This window comes from Myotis nattereri (genome assembly GCF_964212035.1).
Source record: "Myotis nattereri genome assembly, chromosome: 1".
Taxonomy (NCBI): domain Eukaryota; kingdom Metazoa; phylum Chordata; class Mammalia; order Chiroptera; family Vespertilionidae; genus Myotis; species Myotis nattereri.
Window position 1 is genome coordinate 106,131,933 of NC_138075.1, and position 19,702 is coordinate 106,151,634.

Genomic DNA, 19,702 nt, shown 5'->3' on the forward strand with positions numbered 1-19,702 from the left:
GGTCGCCCTGCACAGGGACCCCTGGTTGCACAGGGAGTGACATTCAGGGTTGCTGTGGTCCATTTTAAGTCTTCTTTGATGTCTGTCTGAAACCCACCCACGTAATGAACACCCTCATTTCTTATGCTCCCTTAGGTGTGCAGATTTGATTATCCTAGTACTCAGAAGCATAAAATGATTGAGCTTTCCTCCTAATCTCAATCCAACCCTCCCACATTTGTGCCCCTTTTGTTTTTAAGACCACAGGCAGGACTTTTAGTCAATGGCTGAAATAGTTCTAGAGCTAAACTCTGAGCAACTTCATTTTGCTCAGAACTCGGCAGGTTCTGCTAATGGCCCCTCACCAAACAGGACTCCCTGGGAACAAAGTTTGGGGCCAGTTTCTAGCTTGATTTGGAAATGTAAGGCAAAGGAAGGGCGCGTTGCTTTGCCTTAGATCTCCCAATGGAAAAGTGTTTGGAAGAAAATGCAGTTCTCATTGCCGGGGAAATACCAAATGTCGGGAACCAAATGTCGGAAACCAGGCACAGCAGGGGAGGGCGCTGGGTCCTCGTAGTCACTTGCGAGGCTGCTGGATGTGCTGGGTTCTATGGGACAGGTACTTGTCCATAGAGGCATGGGGCTTCTGGTGAGCCACCTGGGCGGCCACTGGGGGGAAGTCCTTGTCGCTCCGGGCGATGACACCAGAGATGTACATGGTGGGTTTAGGCGGGTTGGGCTTGGTCTCCCACTCCTCCTCATCCTTGTATTTCTCTTTTTTGGTGTCTCCAGAATGCGGATGTTTCTGCATGATTCGCATTCCACCAGCTTTCACAGAGGGCAGGTGTCCAGCTTTTGTCTCTTGCTTCTCCTCAGGAGGCAAACACATGGTGCTACCGGAGCGCCTGGAACAGCAGCAGAGGTGGGAGTGGGTTCGTAGGTCAGGAGGAGCTGGAACCAGGTGGCAGCGTGCATAAGGTCCTAAATAGACACTTTTGGAAAGTGGACATAAAGAAAGTCGAAAGACATGAAAACATGCTCAAAGTCACTAATCATTCTAGAGATTCAAATCAAAACCACAATGAGATACCATCTCACAACTGTCAGAATGGCTATCATAAACAAATTGAACAAATGACAAGTGCTGGCGAGGATGTGGAGTGAAAGGAACCCTCCTGCACTGCATGTGGGAATGCAGACTGATGCAGCCACTGTGAAAAACAGTAAGGCATTTCCTCAAAAAATTCAAAATGGAACTACCACTTGACCCAGTAATCCCACTTCTAAGACTATATCCCAAGAAACCAGAAACACCCATCAGAAAAGCACCCCTATGGGAGAACCAAGATAGCGGCATGGGTAAACACCGGAGAATGCTGCCTCGCACAACCACTTCAAAAATACAACTAAAAGACGGAACGGACATCACCCAGAACAACAGGAAACCTGGCTGAGGGGAAATTCTTCAACTAGAAGGAAAGAGAACAGCATACTGAGACTCAGAGGAGGTGCAGTGCAGAAAATACAAACGTGCGGAGGTGCGCGCGAAGCGGGCTGGTGGCTGAAGGCGCGGTTGTCGTTTTCAATCAGGAGGGAGGCTCAGGCCCTGAGCTCCAGTTCTGGGCTAGTCTCTAGGGACCCAGACTCAAACGGGAGAAGTGGGACTGTCTGGCATCGGTCAGAACGCGAGGGCAGCTTTCTCTCTGAGGTTTGCAGCGGTTGCTGGGACTCTGAGAGGCAGAGCCTCTGGGGACAGGACTGAGAGCAGCCATAACTGCTCCCTCCGCCCGCCCTGTTGATCCCAGGCGACCCGCCCGCTCAAGCCCTGCACAGAGCCATTTGCCGGATAGCCTCAGGCAAAGGCTAGATTAGCACCTCCCCAGAGGACAGAAGTTTTCCCACTGCAGACACAGCTGACTCTCACAGCATTTGGGCTGGAGGTCAAATCCCCCCAGTATTAACTACAACAATCAAGGCTTAACTACAACAAGACTGCACACAAAGACCACTAGGAGGTGCACCAAGAAAGCATAAAAAATGCGGAGACAAAGAAACAGGACAAAATTGTCAATGGAAGATATAGAGTTCAGAACCACACTTTTAAGGTCTCTCAAGAACTGTCTAGAAGCCACCGATAAACTTAATGAGATCTACAAGAAATCTAATGAGACCCTCAATGTCATGATAAAGAACCAACTAGAAATTAAGCATACACTGACTGAAATAAAGAATACTATACAGACTCCCAACAGCAGACCAGAGGAGCGCAAGAATCAAGTCAAAGATTTGAAATGTGAAGAAGCAAAAAACATCCAACCGGAAAAGCAAAATGGAAAAAGAATCTGAAAATACGAAGATACTGTAAGAAGCCTCTGGGACAGCTTCAAGCTTACCAACATCAGAATTATAGGGGTGCCAGAAGATGAGAGAGAGCTAGATATTGGAAACCTACTTGAAGAAATAATGACAGAAAACTTTCCCTACCTGGTGAAAGAAATAGACTTACAAGTCCAGGAAGCGCAGAGAACCCCAAACAAAAGGAATCCAAAGAGGACCACACCAAGACACATCATAATTAAAATGCCAAGAGAAAAAGACAAAGAGAGAATCTTAAAAGCAGCAAGAGAAAGAAACTCAGTTACCTACAAGGGAATACCCATATGACTGTCAGCTGATTTCTCAACAGAAACTTTGCAAGCCAGAAGGGAGTGGCAAGAAATATTCGAAGTGATGAATGCCAAGAACCTACAACCAAGATTACTTTATCCAGCAAAGCTATCATTCAGAATTGAAGGTCAGATAAAGAGCTTCACAGATAAGGAAAAGCTAAAGGAGTTCATCACCACCAAACCAGGATTATATGAAATGCTGAAAGGTATCCTTTAAGAAGAGGAAGAGGAAGAAAAAGGTAAAGATACAAATTATGAACAACAAATATGCATCTATCAACAAGTGAATCTAAGAATCAAGTGAATAAATAATCTGTTGAACAGAATGAACTGTTGATTATAATAGAATCGGGGACATATAAAGGGAATGGACTGACTATTCTTGGCCGGGAAAGGGGTGTGGGAGATGCGGGAAGTGACTGGACAAAAATTGTGCACCTATGGATGAGGACAGTGGGTGGGGAGTGAGGGCGGAGGGTGGGGTGGGAACTGGAAGGAGGGGAGTTATGGGGTGGAAAAAGAGGAACAAATGTAATAATCTGAACAATAAAGATTTAATAAAAAATAAAAATAAAAAAATAAAAAGTAAAGCACCCCTATGTTCATAGCATCACAATTTACAATAGCTAAGCGTTGGAAAAAGCCTAAGTGCTCATCAGCAGATGAGTGGATTAAAAAATGGTAGGACATCTATAGAATGGAATACTATGCTTCTTTAAAAAAGAAAGAACTCTTATCATTTGCAACAGCATGGTTGGACATGTAGAGCATTATGCCAAGCAAAATAAGCCAACTGGAAATAGATAAATATCACATCATCTCATTCATTTGTGGAATTTAATGAACAACAGAAACTGATGAACAACAATAGTACCAGAGACATAGAAGCATGTAACAGACCTTCAAACCTCAGTGAGAATGCAGGGGAGGGTGTGGGTTGATTAAGAGAATTACCAAAGGACTAGTATGCAGGCATATACACATATCCAATGGATGAAGACACTAGAGGGGTGAGGACATGTGCTCAGGTTTGGGAGCGGCCATAGAGAGGTCAATGGGGAAAAAAGGAGACATATGTAATACTATATATATGATACTTTAAACAGTAAAGAATTTAAAAAAATAAAAAAATTGTGGTACATTTACACAATGGAATACTACACTGCTATAAAAAGAAGGAACTCTTACCATTTGCAACAGCGTGGATGGAACTGGAGAGCATTATGCTAAGTGAAATAAGGCAGCTGGAGAAATAAAAATATCACATGATCTCACTCATTGGTGGAATATAATGAACAACATAAACTGATGAACAAAAACAGATTCATAGACAGAGAAGCATGGATCAGACCATCAAACCTCAGAAGGAAGGTAGGGGAGGGCAAGGGTAAGGGGGAGAGTCCTACCAAAGGACTTTTATGCATGCATAGAAGCATAACCAATGGACACAGACACCAGGGGGGTGAAGGCAAGAGTTGGGGTGTGTGTGTGTTGGGGGGGCAATGGGGAGATAAGGACACATATATAATACCTTAATCAATAAAGAAAAAAAAAATAGATCCAGAGACATAGAATTGTCAAACAGACCATCAAACCTCAGAGGGAAGGTGGGAGCGGGGAAGGGTAAGAGAATAACCAAAGGACTTGTATGCATGCATATAAGCATAACCCATGGACACAGATAATAGGGGGGTGAAGGCATGTGCTGGGGGATGGAAACAGCTGGGGAGAGGTCAATGGGGGGTGGGGAAGGAGAAATATGTAATATCTTAAACAATAAATAATAAAAAAATAATAAAATATAAAAAAGAAAAAAAACACAATGAAAAATAACAAAAACCAAAACTCTCTCTCTCTCTCTCTCTCTCTCTCTCTCTCTCTCTCTCTCTCTCTCTCACACACACACACACACACACACACACACACACACACACACAGAAATCACACACACCTGCACAAAAACCTTTGGATCTGCTATTTGTGGAACTCTCTGGATTTTGCTCTGATGTTGTCAAATCTTGTCCCTTGATGTGTCTAACCTGGGCCTCCCAGGAGCTTCTTTGGTGCAGGCCAATATGGATCACTAGCCCTTCCTTGCCTTGGGCCACTTTACTGAGGCCTAATACGTTAGAGCCCTAAGTAATCCAGTGGGTGGACCTCCTTAGCCCAGAGGCTGGGTCTGCCTCAGGTCTCACACCTTGAATGTCCCTGTTCTAAACTGTTCTTCCTTCCTCCACAGAGCTATGCTTAGTGAGGGTATCCTGATCTTGTCTGGGTTCGTTTGATCAAACTCGTGTTGGGGATGGTTTCAATAACCTGTAGGAGGAGGGCCGAGTACTTCCTTTCTCTCCAATGCCTCAGCTCTGCGTAGCTTGCTAGCACCTCCCCACTGCCACCTGCAATGGTGCAGATTTCCATCCCTGGGCTGTTTCCCTTGCATCAGGTCACTGCAAGGTGAGTCAGAAATAGCTATTTTGCAAGAGGAATGGAGGCAACTCCCCTGTTCTCCAGGTGGCATGCCTGATCTTCCTTCCTGGTCCTATTGTCCAGTCCCCTTTCTGTTCAATGGCACAAGTTCCTCCAAGAAATAAAAGGTCCCACAGATTCCTTCAGACCACTCCATTGGAAGCTGACTCTGAGCTCCACTGCATGGCCCTTCACACAGATCAGGATGAATTTCCCAGGCTGGATGATGGTGGGATGCTAGTGCTACTCCATCCAGGGACTTCAGCCCAGGCTACCATTGCTGCACCCACTCCGTGGTCTCCACAGACAGCACCCTCTGGGCTATCTCTGTCTCAGGACCTCCCATCTCACCCACAGATCTGCAGCCTCTTCAGTCTCTATCATATCCTCAGTTCTAGTAGGCCCAAATTTGGGGAGACTACACTCAGGGCACAAAAAGGAGGCAACCAATCTATGTGTCTCTCTCACATCATGTTTCTCTCTGTCTTTTACTCTCTGTTCCACACTCTCTAAAAAATCAATGGAAAATATCATCTGCGTGAGGATTAACAACAACAACAAAAAGACACATCCTTGCCTTGTACCTAATTTTAGAAAAACTTTTAAGTTTTTCAGCATTTAGTATGATGTTACTGCAGGTTTTTTGTTTTGTAGGTAGTCTTTTTCAGGTTGAGAATGTTCCCTTGAATTCCTAGCTTACTGAGAGTTTTTATCATGAATGGGTACTGGATTTTGTCTAGTATTTTTCTGCATCTCTTGATAGTATCATGTGATTGTTCTTCTTAGCTTGTTTATGTGATGAGTTATGTTAATTGACTTTAAAATATTAAATAAGCCTTTTCTCACCTGAGATAAGTCCATTAGGTTGTGGTATATAATTCTTTTATAGAGTACTGGATTTAATTTACTATATTTTGTTGAGGATTTTTTTTCATCTATGTTCATAAGAGGTATTTGTCTGTAGTTTCATTAGCTGGTTTTGGTATTATTGTAACTAGCTTCATGGAATGAATTAGGAAGTATTACCTCTTCTCTATCTTCTGGAAGAGATTGTTAAGAACTAATATACTTTCTTCTTTCAATAGTTGGTAAGAGGATTAAAAATGGTGGCAGAGTAAGTGGATGCTACATGGACTTGCTCCCAGGAGCAAACTGAAATTACAACTAAAATATGAAAAACCTTCCTGAATAATCAATTGAAAACTCACAGGCGAGAACCCTGATACCCAAGGACTGAAAGTGGAGACCACACAGAGACTGGTAGGAGGGGTGAAGGTGGGAAAGGGCTGGCCAGGCACCCACAGACACAACTGAAGTCCTGGAGAGATATCTCAGCTGTGGGGGAACTCTGGGATCTAATCCTCAAGCTGGGCCCCCCAGCAAAGAGCACCAAAATTGAGGAGGGTAGCTACATAACATCTAGCTGTGAAAAGCAGCAGGGTGCTCTCTGCCATGGAGTAACAGCTGAAAATACAGGCACTCTCTTAAAGGGCCAATGCACAAAATTCCCTGTGGAGCCACCCAGCTTGTGCTCTGGCAGAAAGAGGGTGAAGTGATCTGGAGATGTGAGAGCAGAACTGGGGACTCAAGAGATAGAGCTCAGAAGGAATACACCCCATGTTTCCTGGGCCAAGTCATTCCTTCATGCAGCGGAGGACATCTTTTACACATAGACATTTGACTTGGTCTGAGGGAAGACAGATGACACACCCTATTGGAAAACACATTGCCCTGAGACAACTTAAAACATTAAAAATAACAATTAGCCTCCAGGCAGAAGCAACTGCCCTACCCTGTTGAAAAAAAAAAAACTGTTCCCACACCTGAGGATGATTGCTTGGGAGGCAATTCAAGTCGGAAAACTATCAGTCTGTAAGCAGAGGCCGTCTCTGGAGGCTTTGAGACTTTACCTGATCAAATTAGTCAGAAACAAACTTTAACACTGCCCTGCACTAGAGATTGAGAGGTGTAGAGGATCTACCTAATACATAGTCACAAACCTGAGGAGAAGCTGACTCTGAGACAAAGAAACAACCCCCAAATGAAAGAACTAGAGAATTCTCCAGAAGAAGACATAATTGAAGCAGAAATAAGAAATTTATCTGAAACAAAGTTCAGAGTAATGATGGTAAAGATGCTCAGCAGCATGAAAAAAGACATAGTAACTATGAAAGAAGAACAGTATGAGATAAAGAATGACATAACACAAATAAAGAACACATTGAAAGGAATACACAACAGATTAGGAGAAGCTGAGGATCAAATCAGTAATTAGAAGAGAGAGTTGAAAATATCACTCAATCAGATAACCAAAAAGAAAAAAAACCAGGAGGATAGCTTAAGGGAGCTGTGAGATAACAAGAAACATAACAATATTAGAATAGTAGGTGTGCCAGAAGAGGCAGAAAGGAGGAAAGGCATAGAAAACGTGTTTGAAGAAATAATAGCAGAAAACTTCCTTAACCTGGTAAAGGAATAAGTCACACAAGTTCAGGAGACACAGAGAACCCCAAGCAAGAAGAACCCAAACTGGCCCATGCCCAGACACACCATAGTTAAAATGCCAAAAATTAAAGACAAAGAGAATCTTAAAGGCAGTAAGAGAAAAGAAAACTGTTACCTACAAAGTAGTTTCTATAAGGCTGACACCTGATTTCTAATGAGAAACTCTATAGGCCGGAAAGGAATGGCATGAAGTACTCAACGTAATGGAAAACAAGGATCTGAGACCAAGATAAGCATATCCAGCAAGGCTATCATTCAAAATAGAAGGTCAAATAAAGAGCTTCCCAGACCAAAAAAAAAAAAAAAAAATGCTAAAGGAGTAAACCACCACCAAGCCAGCATTAAAAAATATGCTAAAAGGGCTGCTGTAATGAGAAGGAGAAACAGAGAAAGAAACTTAGACATACAGAATTAAAATAGTAATAAATAAGTACCTATCAGTAACAACCCTGAATGAAAATGGATTCAATTCTCTAATCAAAAGGCATAGGGTAGCTGAATGGATGCAAAAACATGACCCAACTATATGCTGTCTACAATAGACACACCTCAAAACAAAAGACACACAGAGGATGAGAGTGCAGGTACGGAAAAAAATTTTTCCATGCAAATGAAAAAGAAAAAAAAATCTGCAGTAGCAATTCTCATATCTGACAAAATAGACTTTAAAAATGAATGCCATCACAAGAGACAACAAAGGACACTACTTAATACTAAAGAAAACAATTCAACAAGAGGCTATAACCCTGGTAAACATATATGCACCCAATATGGAAGCACCTAAATATATACTTAAAAAAAAAAACTTCTAGAGGGTTTTAACAGAGAGATCAACATCAATGCAGTCATAGCAGGGAAATTTCACAACCCATTGACTTCTCTGGATCAATCTTCCAGACAAAATCTTAAGAAGGCAATAGAGACTCTACAGGACACACTGGATCAGATGGATTTAATTGACATCTATAGAACATATCACCCCAACACAGCAGAATATACATTCTTCTCAAGTGCATATGGAACACTCACAAAGATAGACCACATGTTAGGAAACAAAACAAGTCTCTACAAGTTCAAGAAGTTTGAAATTATCACAAACATATTCTCAGATAGTGGTGGAATGAAATTAGAAATCAACTACAGTAAAAACACCCAAAACATTCAAACACATGGTGGCTAAATATGTCATTAAGCAATGAATGCTTTACCAAGGAGATTAAAAAATAAATAAATAAAAACTTCCTGAAAACAAATGAAAATGAACACACAACAACCCAAAATCTCTGGGACACCACAAAAGCAGTCCTGAGAATGAAATTCATAGCATAACAGGCATATCTCAAAATAAAAGAAAAATCAGCAATAAACTAACCCTACAACTTAAAGAACTAGAAAGAGAACAACAAGAAAAGCCCAGAGTAAGTAGAAGGAAGGAAATAATAAATATCAGAGCAGAAATAGATAACATAGAGACTAAAAAAGCAATACAAAAAATTAATGAAACCACAAGCTGGTTCATTGAAAAATAAATAAAATTGATAAACCATTAGCCAGACTCATCAAGAAACAAAGAGAGAGGACACAAATAAATAAAATCAGAAACAAAAGTGGAAAAGTAACCACTAAAACCACAGAAATACAAGCAATTGTAAGAAAATACTATGAACAACTATATGCCAACAAGCTGAACAATGTGGATGAAATAGACAAATTCCTAGGAAAATATAATCTCTCAAAACTGAACCTGAAGGAATCAGATAACCTAAATAGGCCAATAACTACTAATGAAATAGAAGCAGTAATAAAAACAAACAAACAAAAAAACTCCCACCAAACAAAAGCCCAGGTCCAGACGGCTTCACAGGGAAGTTTTACCCAACATTCAAGGAAGAACTAAAACCTGTCCTCCTCTGACTATTTAAGAAAATCCAAGAGGAAGGAACACTTCCAAACTCTTTTTATGAGGCCAGCATTGTCTTAATTCCACAACCAGATAGAGACACTATAAAGAAAGAGAATTACAGCCCAATATCCCTGATGAACATAGATGCTAAAATCCTCAACAAAATATTAGCAAATTGCATCCAGCAATCTATTAAAAAGATTATACACCACAATCAAGTGGGATTTACTCCAGTGATGAAGGTCTGGTACAATATTCACAAATCAATAAAAGTGATACATCATAGAAACAAATTGAAAAACAAAAATCACATGATCATATCAATAGACACAGAGAAAGAATTCAACAAAATCCAACACATATTTTTGAAAAAAAACTTTCATCTAAGTGGGAATAGAGGGAGCATATCTCAACATGATAAAGGCCATATATGACAAACCTACAGCCAACATCATACTCAATGGGCAAAAACTAAAACCATTTGCCCTAAGAGTAGGAAATAGACAGGGATGCCCACTTTCACCACTCCTGTTCAACATAGAACTGAAAGTGCTAGTCATAGCAATCAGACAAGAAGAAGAAATAAAAGGCATTCAAATTGGAAAAGGAGAAATAAAAGAATCATTATTTGAAGATGACATGATATTGTATGTAGAAGACTCCATAAAAAAACTACTAACCTTAATAAGTGAATTCAGCAATGTAGTATGATGCAAAGTTAATGTCCAGAAATCTATGACTTTTTTATACACCCACTAGAGTCCCAATGCATGAAATTCCAGCATGAGGAGTGTCCCTCAGCTCAGCCTGCACCCTCTTCTGCAATCTGGGACCCCTTGGGGGATGTCCAACTGCCAATTTAGACCCAATCAGGTCCAAACCGGCAGTCAGACATCCCTCTCACAATCCAGGCCCCCTCACTCCTAACCACGCACCTGCCTGCTCCTAACGACTCTCTTGCTTGCTCCTTAATTGTGGGAGCACACTGACCACCAAGGGCTAACTCCTGCATTGAGTGTCTGCCCCTTGGTGGTCAGTGCGAGTCATAGTGACTGGTCGTTCTGATTGTCCAGTCATTCTGATTGTCTGGTTGTTCCACCATAATGGTTGCTGTGCTTTCATTATATAGATAATGAACTCACCGAAAGAGAAACTACAAAACAATCCCATTTACTATTGCAAAAAAAAAATTAAGATACCTCGATATAAACTTAACTAAGGAGGTAAAAGACCTGTACTCAGAAAACTGCAGGACATTGAAAAAAGAGATAGAGAGAGACATAAACAAATGGAAGAATACACCATGTTCATAGATTGGTAGAATCACCATTATTAAAATGTCGATACTACCCAATACAATCTATAAATTCAATGCAATCCCCATGAAGATACCAACAGCATATTTCACAGACCTAGAACAAACTCTCCAAAAATTCATCTAAAATAAAAAAAAAAGACCCCAAGTAGCCGCAGCTAGCCTGAGAAAGAAGAACAAAGTTGGAAGGACCATAATACCAGATATCAAGCTGTATTACAAAGCCACTGTTCTCAAAACAGCGTGGTACTGGCACAAGAACAGACATATAGACAAATGGAACAGGACAGGGAACCCAGAAATGGACCCAAGCCCAACATGCTCATTAATATTTGACAAAGGAGGAAAGAGCATGCAATGGAATCAAGACAGTCTCTTCAATAAATGGTGTTGGGAAAATTGGACAGATACATTAAAAAAAATGAAACTAGACCACCAACTTACACCCATACACAAAAATAAACTCAAAATGGATAAAGGACTTAAATGTAAGATGGGAAACCATAAAAATCTTAGAAGACTCCAAAGGCAGCAAAATTTCAGACATATGTCATAGAAATATCTTTACCAATACAGCTACTAGGGCAATGGAAACTAAGGAGAAAATAAACAAATGGTACTACATAAAAATAAAAACTTCTGCACAGCTAAAAAACCATTAACAAAACAAAACAAAAACAAACAAACAAACAAACAAAAGCACAAGAAAGCCCACTGCATAGGAGTACATATTTGCCAATGTTATCTCTGATAAGGGTTTAACCTCCAAAATTTCCAGGGAACTCGTACAACTTAACAAAAGGAAGATAAACAATCCAATCAAAAAATTGGCAATGACCCTAACTGGTTTGGCTCAGTGGAGACAGCGTTGGCCTGCGGACTGAAGCGTCCCAGTTTTGATTCTGGTCAAGCGCATGTACCTTGGTTGCGGGCACATCCCCAGTAGGCGACCTGCAGGAGGCAGCTGATTGATGTTTCTCTCTCGTCGATGTTTCTAACTCTCTATGCCTCCACCTTCCTCTCTGTGAAAAATCAATAAAATATATTTTTTAAAAATTGTCAATGATCTAAATAGACTAGACACTTTTTGAAAGAGGACATATAGAAGGTCAAGAGACATAGGAAAACATGCTCAAAGTCACTAATTATCTGAGAGATGAAAATCAAAATGACAATAACATGCCATCTCACACCTGTCAGAATGGCTAACATCAACAAATCAACAAAGGACAAGTGCTGGCGAGGATGCGGAGAAAAAGGAACCCTGGTGCACTTCTGATGTGAATGCAGACTGGTGCAGCCACTGTGGATAACAGTATGGAGTTTCCTCAAAATGGAACTCCCATTTGACCCAGTAATCCCACTTCTAGGAATATATCACAAGAAATCAGAAACATCAATCAGAAAGGATATATGCACCCCTATGTTCATAGCAGTACAATTTTCAATAGCTAAGATTTGGAAACAGCCTAAGTCCCCATCAGCAGATGAGTGGATTAAAAAACTGTGGTACATCTACACAATGGAATACTACACTGCTGTAAAAGAGAAGGAACTCTTACCATTTGCAACGGCATGGATGGAACTGGAGAGCATTATGCTAAGCAAAATAAGCCAGTCAGAGAAAGATCAATATCACATGATCTCACTCATTTGTGGAATATAATGAACAACATAAACTGATGAACAAAAATAGAGCCAGAGGAAAAAAGTATTTTAGAATACAATAGAGGAAATGTTATGAATTGTTGATTTTTAATATTTCCTACAACTTTTGTGATGTTATACTCTGTTAGTAGAGTTTTGGTAATATTATTATATTTTAAATCTTTTTTCTTGATATTCCAATGTTTATTGTAAGAAATATTACATTTAAAATATTTTTCTTAAAATATTTATGTTTATTTTATGTAAATGACTATTTTGTATTTACAATCTGGTAATAAATTTATTCTGTAAAAAAAGAATGTTGGTAAAATTCACCAGTGAATCCACTTAGGACTGGTGCTTTCTTTTCTGAAAGGTTATTAATTATTGTTTTATTAACTTTAATATATAGGCCTATTTAGATCTTCTATTCCCTGCTTTTTTAAAATTTATTGGTAATAGAGAAAGGAAGGGAGAGAGAGAGAGAGAGAGAGAGAGAGAGAGAGAGAGAGAGAGAGGAGAAAGAGAGAGAGAGAGAGAGAGAGAGAGAGAGAGAGAGAGAGAAACAACAATTTGTTGTTTCACTTATTTATGCATTCATTGGTTGGCTCTTGTATTATGCCCTTCCCAGAGATTAAAACCACTACCTTGGCAAATCAGGATGACAATAACCAGATGAACTACCCAGGTGGGGCAAAGATCTTCTATTTCTTGTTATGCAGTATTGGCCAGTTGTGTCTTGCCAATAATTGGTCCACTTCATCTTAATTTTCATAGGGTCTTTAGCATTCCCTTCTTTCATTTTTGATATTAATAATTTGTATTTCTCCCTTTCTTTTCTTAACATGTCTAGAGACTTTTTCATTTTATTGATTTTTTCAAAGAACTAGCTTTTGGTTTATATGATTTTCTGTAATTATTTTATGTTTTTACTTTTATTGAGCTCTTCTTTAATACTTATTATTTTATTATTGTTATTTTAAACTTTATTTGTGTGTAATTTGATGTTTTTATCTCTGGTTGCAAGTATTTCTCATTATTACTGTTTTTTTTTTTAAAAAAATTGGTTATAATGTGCTTTGGTGTCGTTTTTACATTTTTCTATTCAAGTACACTTTTTTAAATTAAATTCTGGGATTACATTTTTTCATCAAATTTTTAAAATTGTATTTTATTTCCTGATTTCTTCACCTTCCCTTAAGAATGAAATTACACATATATGAGGCCAGTTGATATTGTTCTAAATATTACTAATGCTCTATTCTTATATTTCCATTTTTTTTTCTGTATTATATTTTGGATACTTTGCTTTCTATGTCTTTCAGTTCACTGTTTTTTTTTATTCTGCATAAGTTAATATATTGTTGCTCTCAGACAATATTTTTCAATCAAAAATATTTTAGTTTTCATCACTAAAAGTTCCATTTGTATATTTTTACATTGTCCATTTTTATCCTTATCATGCATTCTTTTTCTACCTTTTTGAGTATATGGAATATATTTTAACAGCTATGCTAATGTATTTGCCTACAAATCTATCGTGTGTCACTTCTGGTCAGTCTACTATCTGTTTCTTTTTGTTTCTTTGAGTGGCTGGTTATTTTTGTTTGGATGCTGTTGGGTGTTGGATATTTTTTGTACTTCTTTAAATATTTGGGTCTTGGTTTTGATACTTGGAATCAACTTTTTTCTTTTAAGGATTATTACTGTTTTTAGGTTAGCCTGGAATAGCCTTTGTCTGGGCTAATTTGTCCCCATTACCAAGGCAATACATTTCACAGAATGTACTTGATAGCTCATATATTATATAATTTTTGGCTATGACTATGCAAATATGAACTATTTCTGGATTCATGTGTGCTCTAGGGATTGTTCTATTTACAATTCACCCCACCCCCAAAATCACAACTAATACATTTATTTGAGGGAGAAAGGGTCAAATCCTATCAGGATCTTTTAAACTGGGCAGGGCTAGAGACAGTGTTCACAATAGCACAGGTAACCAGATCTGGAACATGAGGCATCACCATTAAACCTGTGAGCACTTAATGAGTGGACACACTCTGTGTAGTCATATGATTTCCCACTCAGAAGGTTCTGCCTTCATATTAAAAATAGTGTTGAGGAAAATAAAGGCAGAAACTAGCAATAGATTCCCAGTACAGGCCTGACATGATGGTGGTCTCATGAAAGAGGATTGCACCCTACTTACAAGCAACAGAGTGGTGCTCCCAGTTGATCTGCAGGATGAGTAATAGGACTGATTTGGGAATGAGTGGGAGTGGGATCTGACATTATTAGCCTTTTCCCATACAACCTGGTACTCCACAGGCCCCATGCACAAAGAAGACTCAAAAATTCTATGAGATAAGGGGATTCTACTCCATTTCTCTATCCTTGATCCACCTTCTCCGGGTCTAACAGGTGACTGATCAAGCCAATGGTTATAGCCACACCTCCACCCATCTCCTACTTCTGGACAAAGACATGGCAAACATGGACACAGAAGACCATCAGGGCTGGGGCACATCTAGGTGTTGCTGGGTTGGAGTTGTCTCACCTACAGCAGCCAGGCTGAGACAGCCTGTTTTAGGACATCCAAGGCAAAGCTAACTCCACACACTCAGGTACTTCCAGCCTTGGATCCAGGATTTGAACACTGGGGAGTAGGGGTAGCTCAGCTTACAGCCCACAGTTGTTCAAAGCCATGAGATCATCAACCAGCAGGAAAAGGTAGGTCAGCACACTCACTGCAATTACCATAAAAAAATTGGCTTAGCTCCAGATGGCCAGAGCCTGGCTAAACTTGAAACCTTGGTTCTGGGGGTTTCCCAGCCGCCACCCCCAACCCCCTTCCTAGGTTTCACTTATGTGGTCATCCACCAGGTAGGCATTAATGAAGTGGGCCAACAGGTTACAGGCCCCACAAGAAAACCGTAATTCACAGAAGGTGAGGGGTGAAGTTGATAACATGTCCCAGCAGCCCCTCCTTTTTGTAAATGTTCCCAGTGGAGCTCAGCACACCACTGTACTTGGCCTCCTATAATACAGATTGGGCCCTAAAGCACATTGAGATTGTGAGTGTGAGGACAAGAAAAAGGCCTCTTTTTCCTTGCCGTCGCCTGTTGGGGACCGTCATGCTGCTGGCAAAGTCTAAGCTGACCAGAGGACATGGCAAAGCCCTGGACTCTACCCTATGTCGATCCTGGAAGGTTTTAAGGTCAAAGCTCAGGAAAGGTTTAAGGCCTTATTAGAGTTTGCAGCAAAGTAGAACTAGACAAGGCTTGACCGAGGCACGACCTCGGTGGCTAAAAGTGCAGTTACTAAAACATAACCTGATTGTCATAGTAACTGTCAACAATAGATGGATCTAGTCAAAGCTTGCTCAGTCTTGCCCAGCCTGTAACGATCTGTTACTTCCCTATAATGGGCCAAGTCCTAGCAGTGATCTATGAAGCATGACCAGCCACAGCTTAGATATAAAGCAGTGTATGTAAAGAATAAAGTTGCTGGTACTGGTGCTGGTGCTGGTGCCTTGTGCCAGTCCTCCCAACCCCGGACTCTTGTATTTCATCCCACTCCACCTCTACCCGTCGGACCCTCTCCAAGGTGCGGGTCACCGCAGATTGGCGCCCGAACAGGGACCTGAAGGTGGGCTTCGTGAGGACCCCAGAGTTGCCGGCAAAGTCAGAAGTCTCAGTGTTAAGTGAGTTTTCCTGGGGGAATTTAATTCTTATTCATTGGGAGTAAAAATGGGGCAATCTGAGTCCAGAGAAAGGCTGCTTTATGCTCAGATGTTAAAGTCTATGCTAGTTAGTAGAGGAGTGAAAGTCTCAGCTGCTCAAGTAGAGAGGTTTTTAAAATTTGTTCATGAGCAGTGTCCCTGGTTCCCTGAGGAGGGTACTGTCAGCCCGGAGACCTGGGAGCGAGTAGGGCAACGGCTTAAGGACTTTCATGCTGGGAATCCGACCCATACTCCGTTGGATGCATTTTCCATCTGGGGTTTGGTAAGGGACAGCTTGAGGTCTGTGCCTGAGTCCATGTGTCGCTCTCGGTCTCTGGATTCACTGATGGGGCCTTCTCACAGGAGACCTCAGTGGCCCAGGAAAGATGATGAGCAGTTCCCCACTCCTAAGGAAGATCATTTGTATGACTTCCCGGAGAAGGGTGATGAGGAAGAGACCCTCATAGCCTTAACAGAAGATAGTATTGAGCAGATGAGAACAGTGTTTGATAAGATTCAGAGAAAACTACGAAAGGGTAAAAGGAAGGAAGCACCTACTCTTAATAATCTAAGAAATACTAGCTGTAAAGGATTAAAGTTTCTAAAAATAAGAAATTATAAGAAGAAGAAGAGAAATATTAAAAGGAAATTAATCAAATAGTACAGGCCAGTAAGCCAAGTGTAATAAATAATATCTCTTAATAATTATAAAAATATATAATCTTTAAATCATATATACACATTTATATTTAATAGTCTTTCAAGTTAGATTTTAAAACTATAACCAAGGAATGACTTTAGGACATTTCATGGGCCCTGAAATGTTTTCAAAAGTCTATTCTCTTAAAGAAATTTTTAATAAAGCCAATTTCATAAAAAGCTTTATTAAATAAAAATTAATAAATATATATTTTAAGTTTTTGCCTCTAAGAATGGGCAAAACAAGTTATTTTTTTTTAAAATTTTTAAAATACAGCAATAAATTTTGAGATATAATTTAAAATAACAAAAGCTCCTTGCTACTACATTTTAAATTAGGCTAGAGATAGGCAGTATTTACACCTCATAATTCAGACATAAAACTTTACTAAATTTACTAACTTTATTAATAAAAATGCCTACTATAAGAAGCCAGTATCTTTATAAACAATTAAATCCTAGTAAAGTAAATTCTTCACTCATATTACTAAAACCCCCTATAATCCCCAAGGACAAAGCATAGTTAAAAGGGCACATCGTTCCCTGAAAAATCAGATCTAAAAAACAAAGAAGGGGGAGCTAGGGGGTCCGTACTCTACTCACCAAATATTACAATATTCACTATTTACTTAAAATTTTTTAAATCTGGATGCGCAGGGTTTGTCTGCTGCAGATCGACAATGGACCATGGGAGCCCATCGGGCTGCCTTAGTAACATAGAAAGATTCTAACAGTATGGAGTTGCTAACTTGGGGAAGAGGGTATACTTGTGCTTAAGTTCCAGATGCAGACCCCAGTGACTGAGTTTGCAATCGGATCTCTGAGGAAGAGGCAGAACACACTCCAGTGGAGGCGTCCTTGGCAGACCCTTCAGATGGAGGTGGCCCCTCCTCACCTGGGGCTCTTTGAAGAAGCTGGATGCGGAAGCTCAAAGCATTCACTCGGAACTCTTCCTAGGAGTTAATTTTGGCTTTGATCGCCTTGACGGGACTCTTGCCAGTAACTTTGGCTGAGGTTCAGTGGACTCATATGATTGATCCACCAACCTTCACTCTGCAAACTTGGACTAATCCTGATCCTCCTTTAACTACCAACAACTTGTACTATACTCAAGGGACTTGGGTGAGGCCCAATGGACATTTGGGAAACTCTCATTTTCAAGCATTGTTTAACCAGACCCTCACCTGGAATGTACCCACTATTCCTCTGTATATTCCTTAATAGCTTTTATTATGTCTACTATGGTAATCATCTCTTCTGCTATAACATCAGGATTTGAACTAGGAAATGGGGCAAGTTTATATTAATAGCTAGAGCAACAAAGCAAAATTAATTAATAAGTACCTTGGTAATGAAACATTATTGATTAATTATAGTTTTATATAATTCACTTATATTTTAATAACTGCACTTAGTAACAATGATTGATTATATAACTTTAAAATTACATAAGAAAATTATGGCTATATCTAATTCTGAGTCTCCTTTGCTTCCACCCTCAGAGGTGGCCAAGCAAATCTTTGACATCCTCGAAGGGTGGTTTTCTCATTTTCATGGTTTGTCTATACTATGGAGTGCTGCAATGACAATTGGCGTGATATTAATTATTCTTTGTTTCTTGCCAGTCGGCATCCCAATCCTCGGAGCCAGCTTACGAGCTATCCAGACCTCCATCCATGAGCTTCGACTAAAAAACAAAGAAGGGGGAGATGTTGGGGACCGTCATGCTGCTGGCAAAGTCTAAGCTGACCAGAGGACATGGCAAAGCCCTGGACTCTACCCTATGTCGATCCTGGAAGGTTTTAAGGTCAAAGCTCAGGAAAGGTTTAAGGCCTTATTAGAGTTTGCAGCAAAGTAGAACTAGACAAGGCTTGACCGAGGCACAACCTCGGTGGCTAAAAGTGCAGTTACTAAAACATAACCTGATTGTCATAGTAACTGTCAACAATAGATGGATCTAGTCAAAGCTTGCTCAGTCTTGCCCAGCCTGTAACGATCTGTTACTTCCCTATAATGGGCCAAGTCCTAGCAGTGATCTATGAAGCATGACCAGCCACAGCTTAGATATAAAGCAGTGTGTGTAAAGAATAAAGTTGCTGGTACTGGTGCTGGTGCTGGTGCCTTGTGCCAGTCCTCCCAACCCCGGACTCTTGTATTTCATCCCACTCCACCTCTACCCGTCGGACCCTCTCCAAGGTGCGGGTCACCGCAGATTGGCGCCCGAACAGGGACCTGAAGGTGGGCTTCGTGAGGACCCCAGAGTTGCCGGCAAAGTCAGAAGTCTCAGTGTTAAGTGAGTTTTCCTGGGGGAATTTAATTCTTATTCATTGGGAGTAAAAATGGGGCAATCTGAGTCCAGAGAAAGGCTGCTTTATGCTCAGATGTTAAAGTCTATGCTAGTTAGTAGAGGAGTGAAAGTCTCAGCTGCTCAAGTAGAGAGGTTTTTAAAATTTGTTCATGAGCAGTGTCCCTGGTTCCCTGAGGAGGGTACTGTCAGCCCGGACACCTGGGAGCGAGTAGGGCAACGGCTTAAGGACTTTCATGCTGGGAATCCGACCCATACTCCGTTGGATGCATTTTCCATCTGGGGTTTGGTAAGGGACAGCTTGAGGTCTGTGCCTGAGTCCATGTGTCGCTCTCGGTCTCTGGATTCACTGATGGGGCCTTCTCACAGGAGACCTCAGTGGCCCAGGAAAGATGATGAGCAGTTCCCCACTCCTAAGGAAGATCATTTGTATGACTTCCCGGAGAAGGGTGATGAGGAAGAGACCCTCATAGCCTTAACAGAAGATAGT

At 40.5% G+C, this 19,702-nt stretch overlaps 1 protein-coding gene across 1 annotated transcript; it reads right to left on the reverse strand.

Moving 5' to 3' along the window:
* Positions 1-556: 556 nt before the first annotated feature.
* Positions 557-868, reverse strand: LOC308531077 (death-associated protein 1-like; the record flags this gene model as incomplete). Its single annotated transcript, XM_081107930.1, has 1 exon — positions 557-868. One exon carries the CDS (start codon positions 866-868, stop codon positions 557-559), a length of 312 nt encoding a protein of 103 aa, XP_080964056.1.
* Between the last annotated feature and the right edge of the window lie 18,834 nt (positions 869-19,702).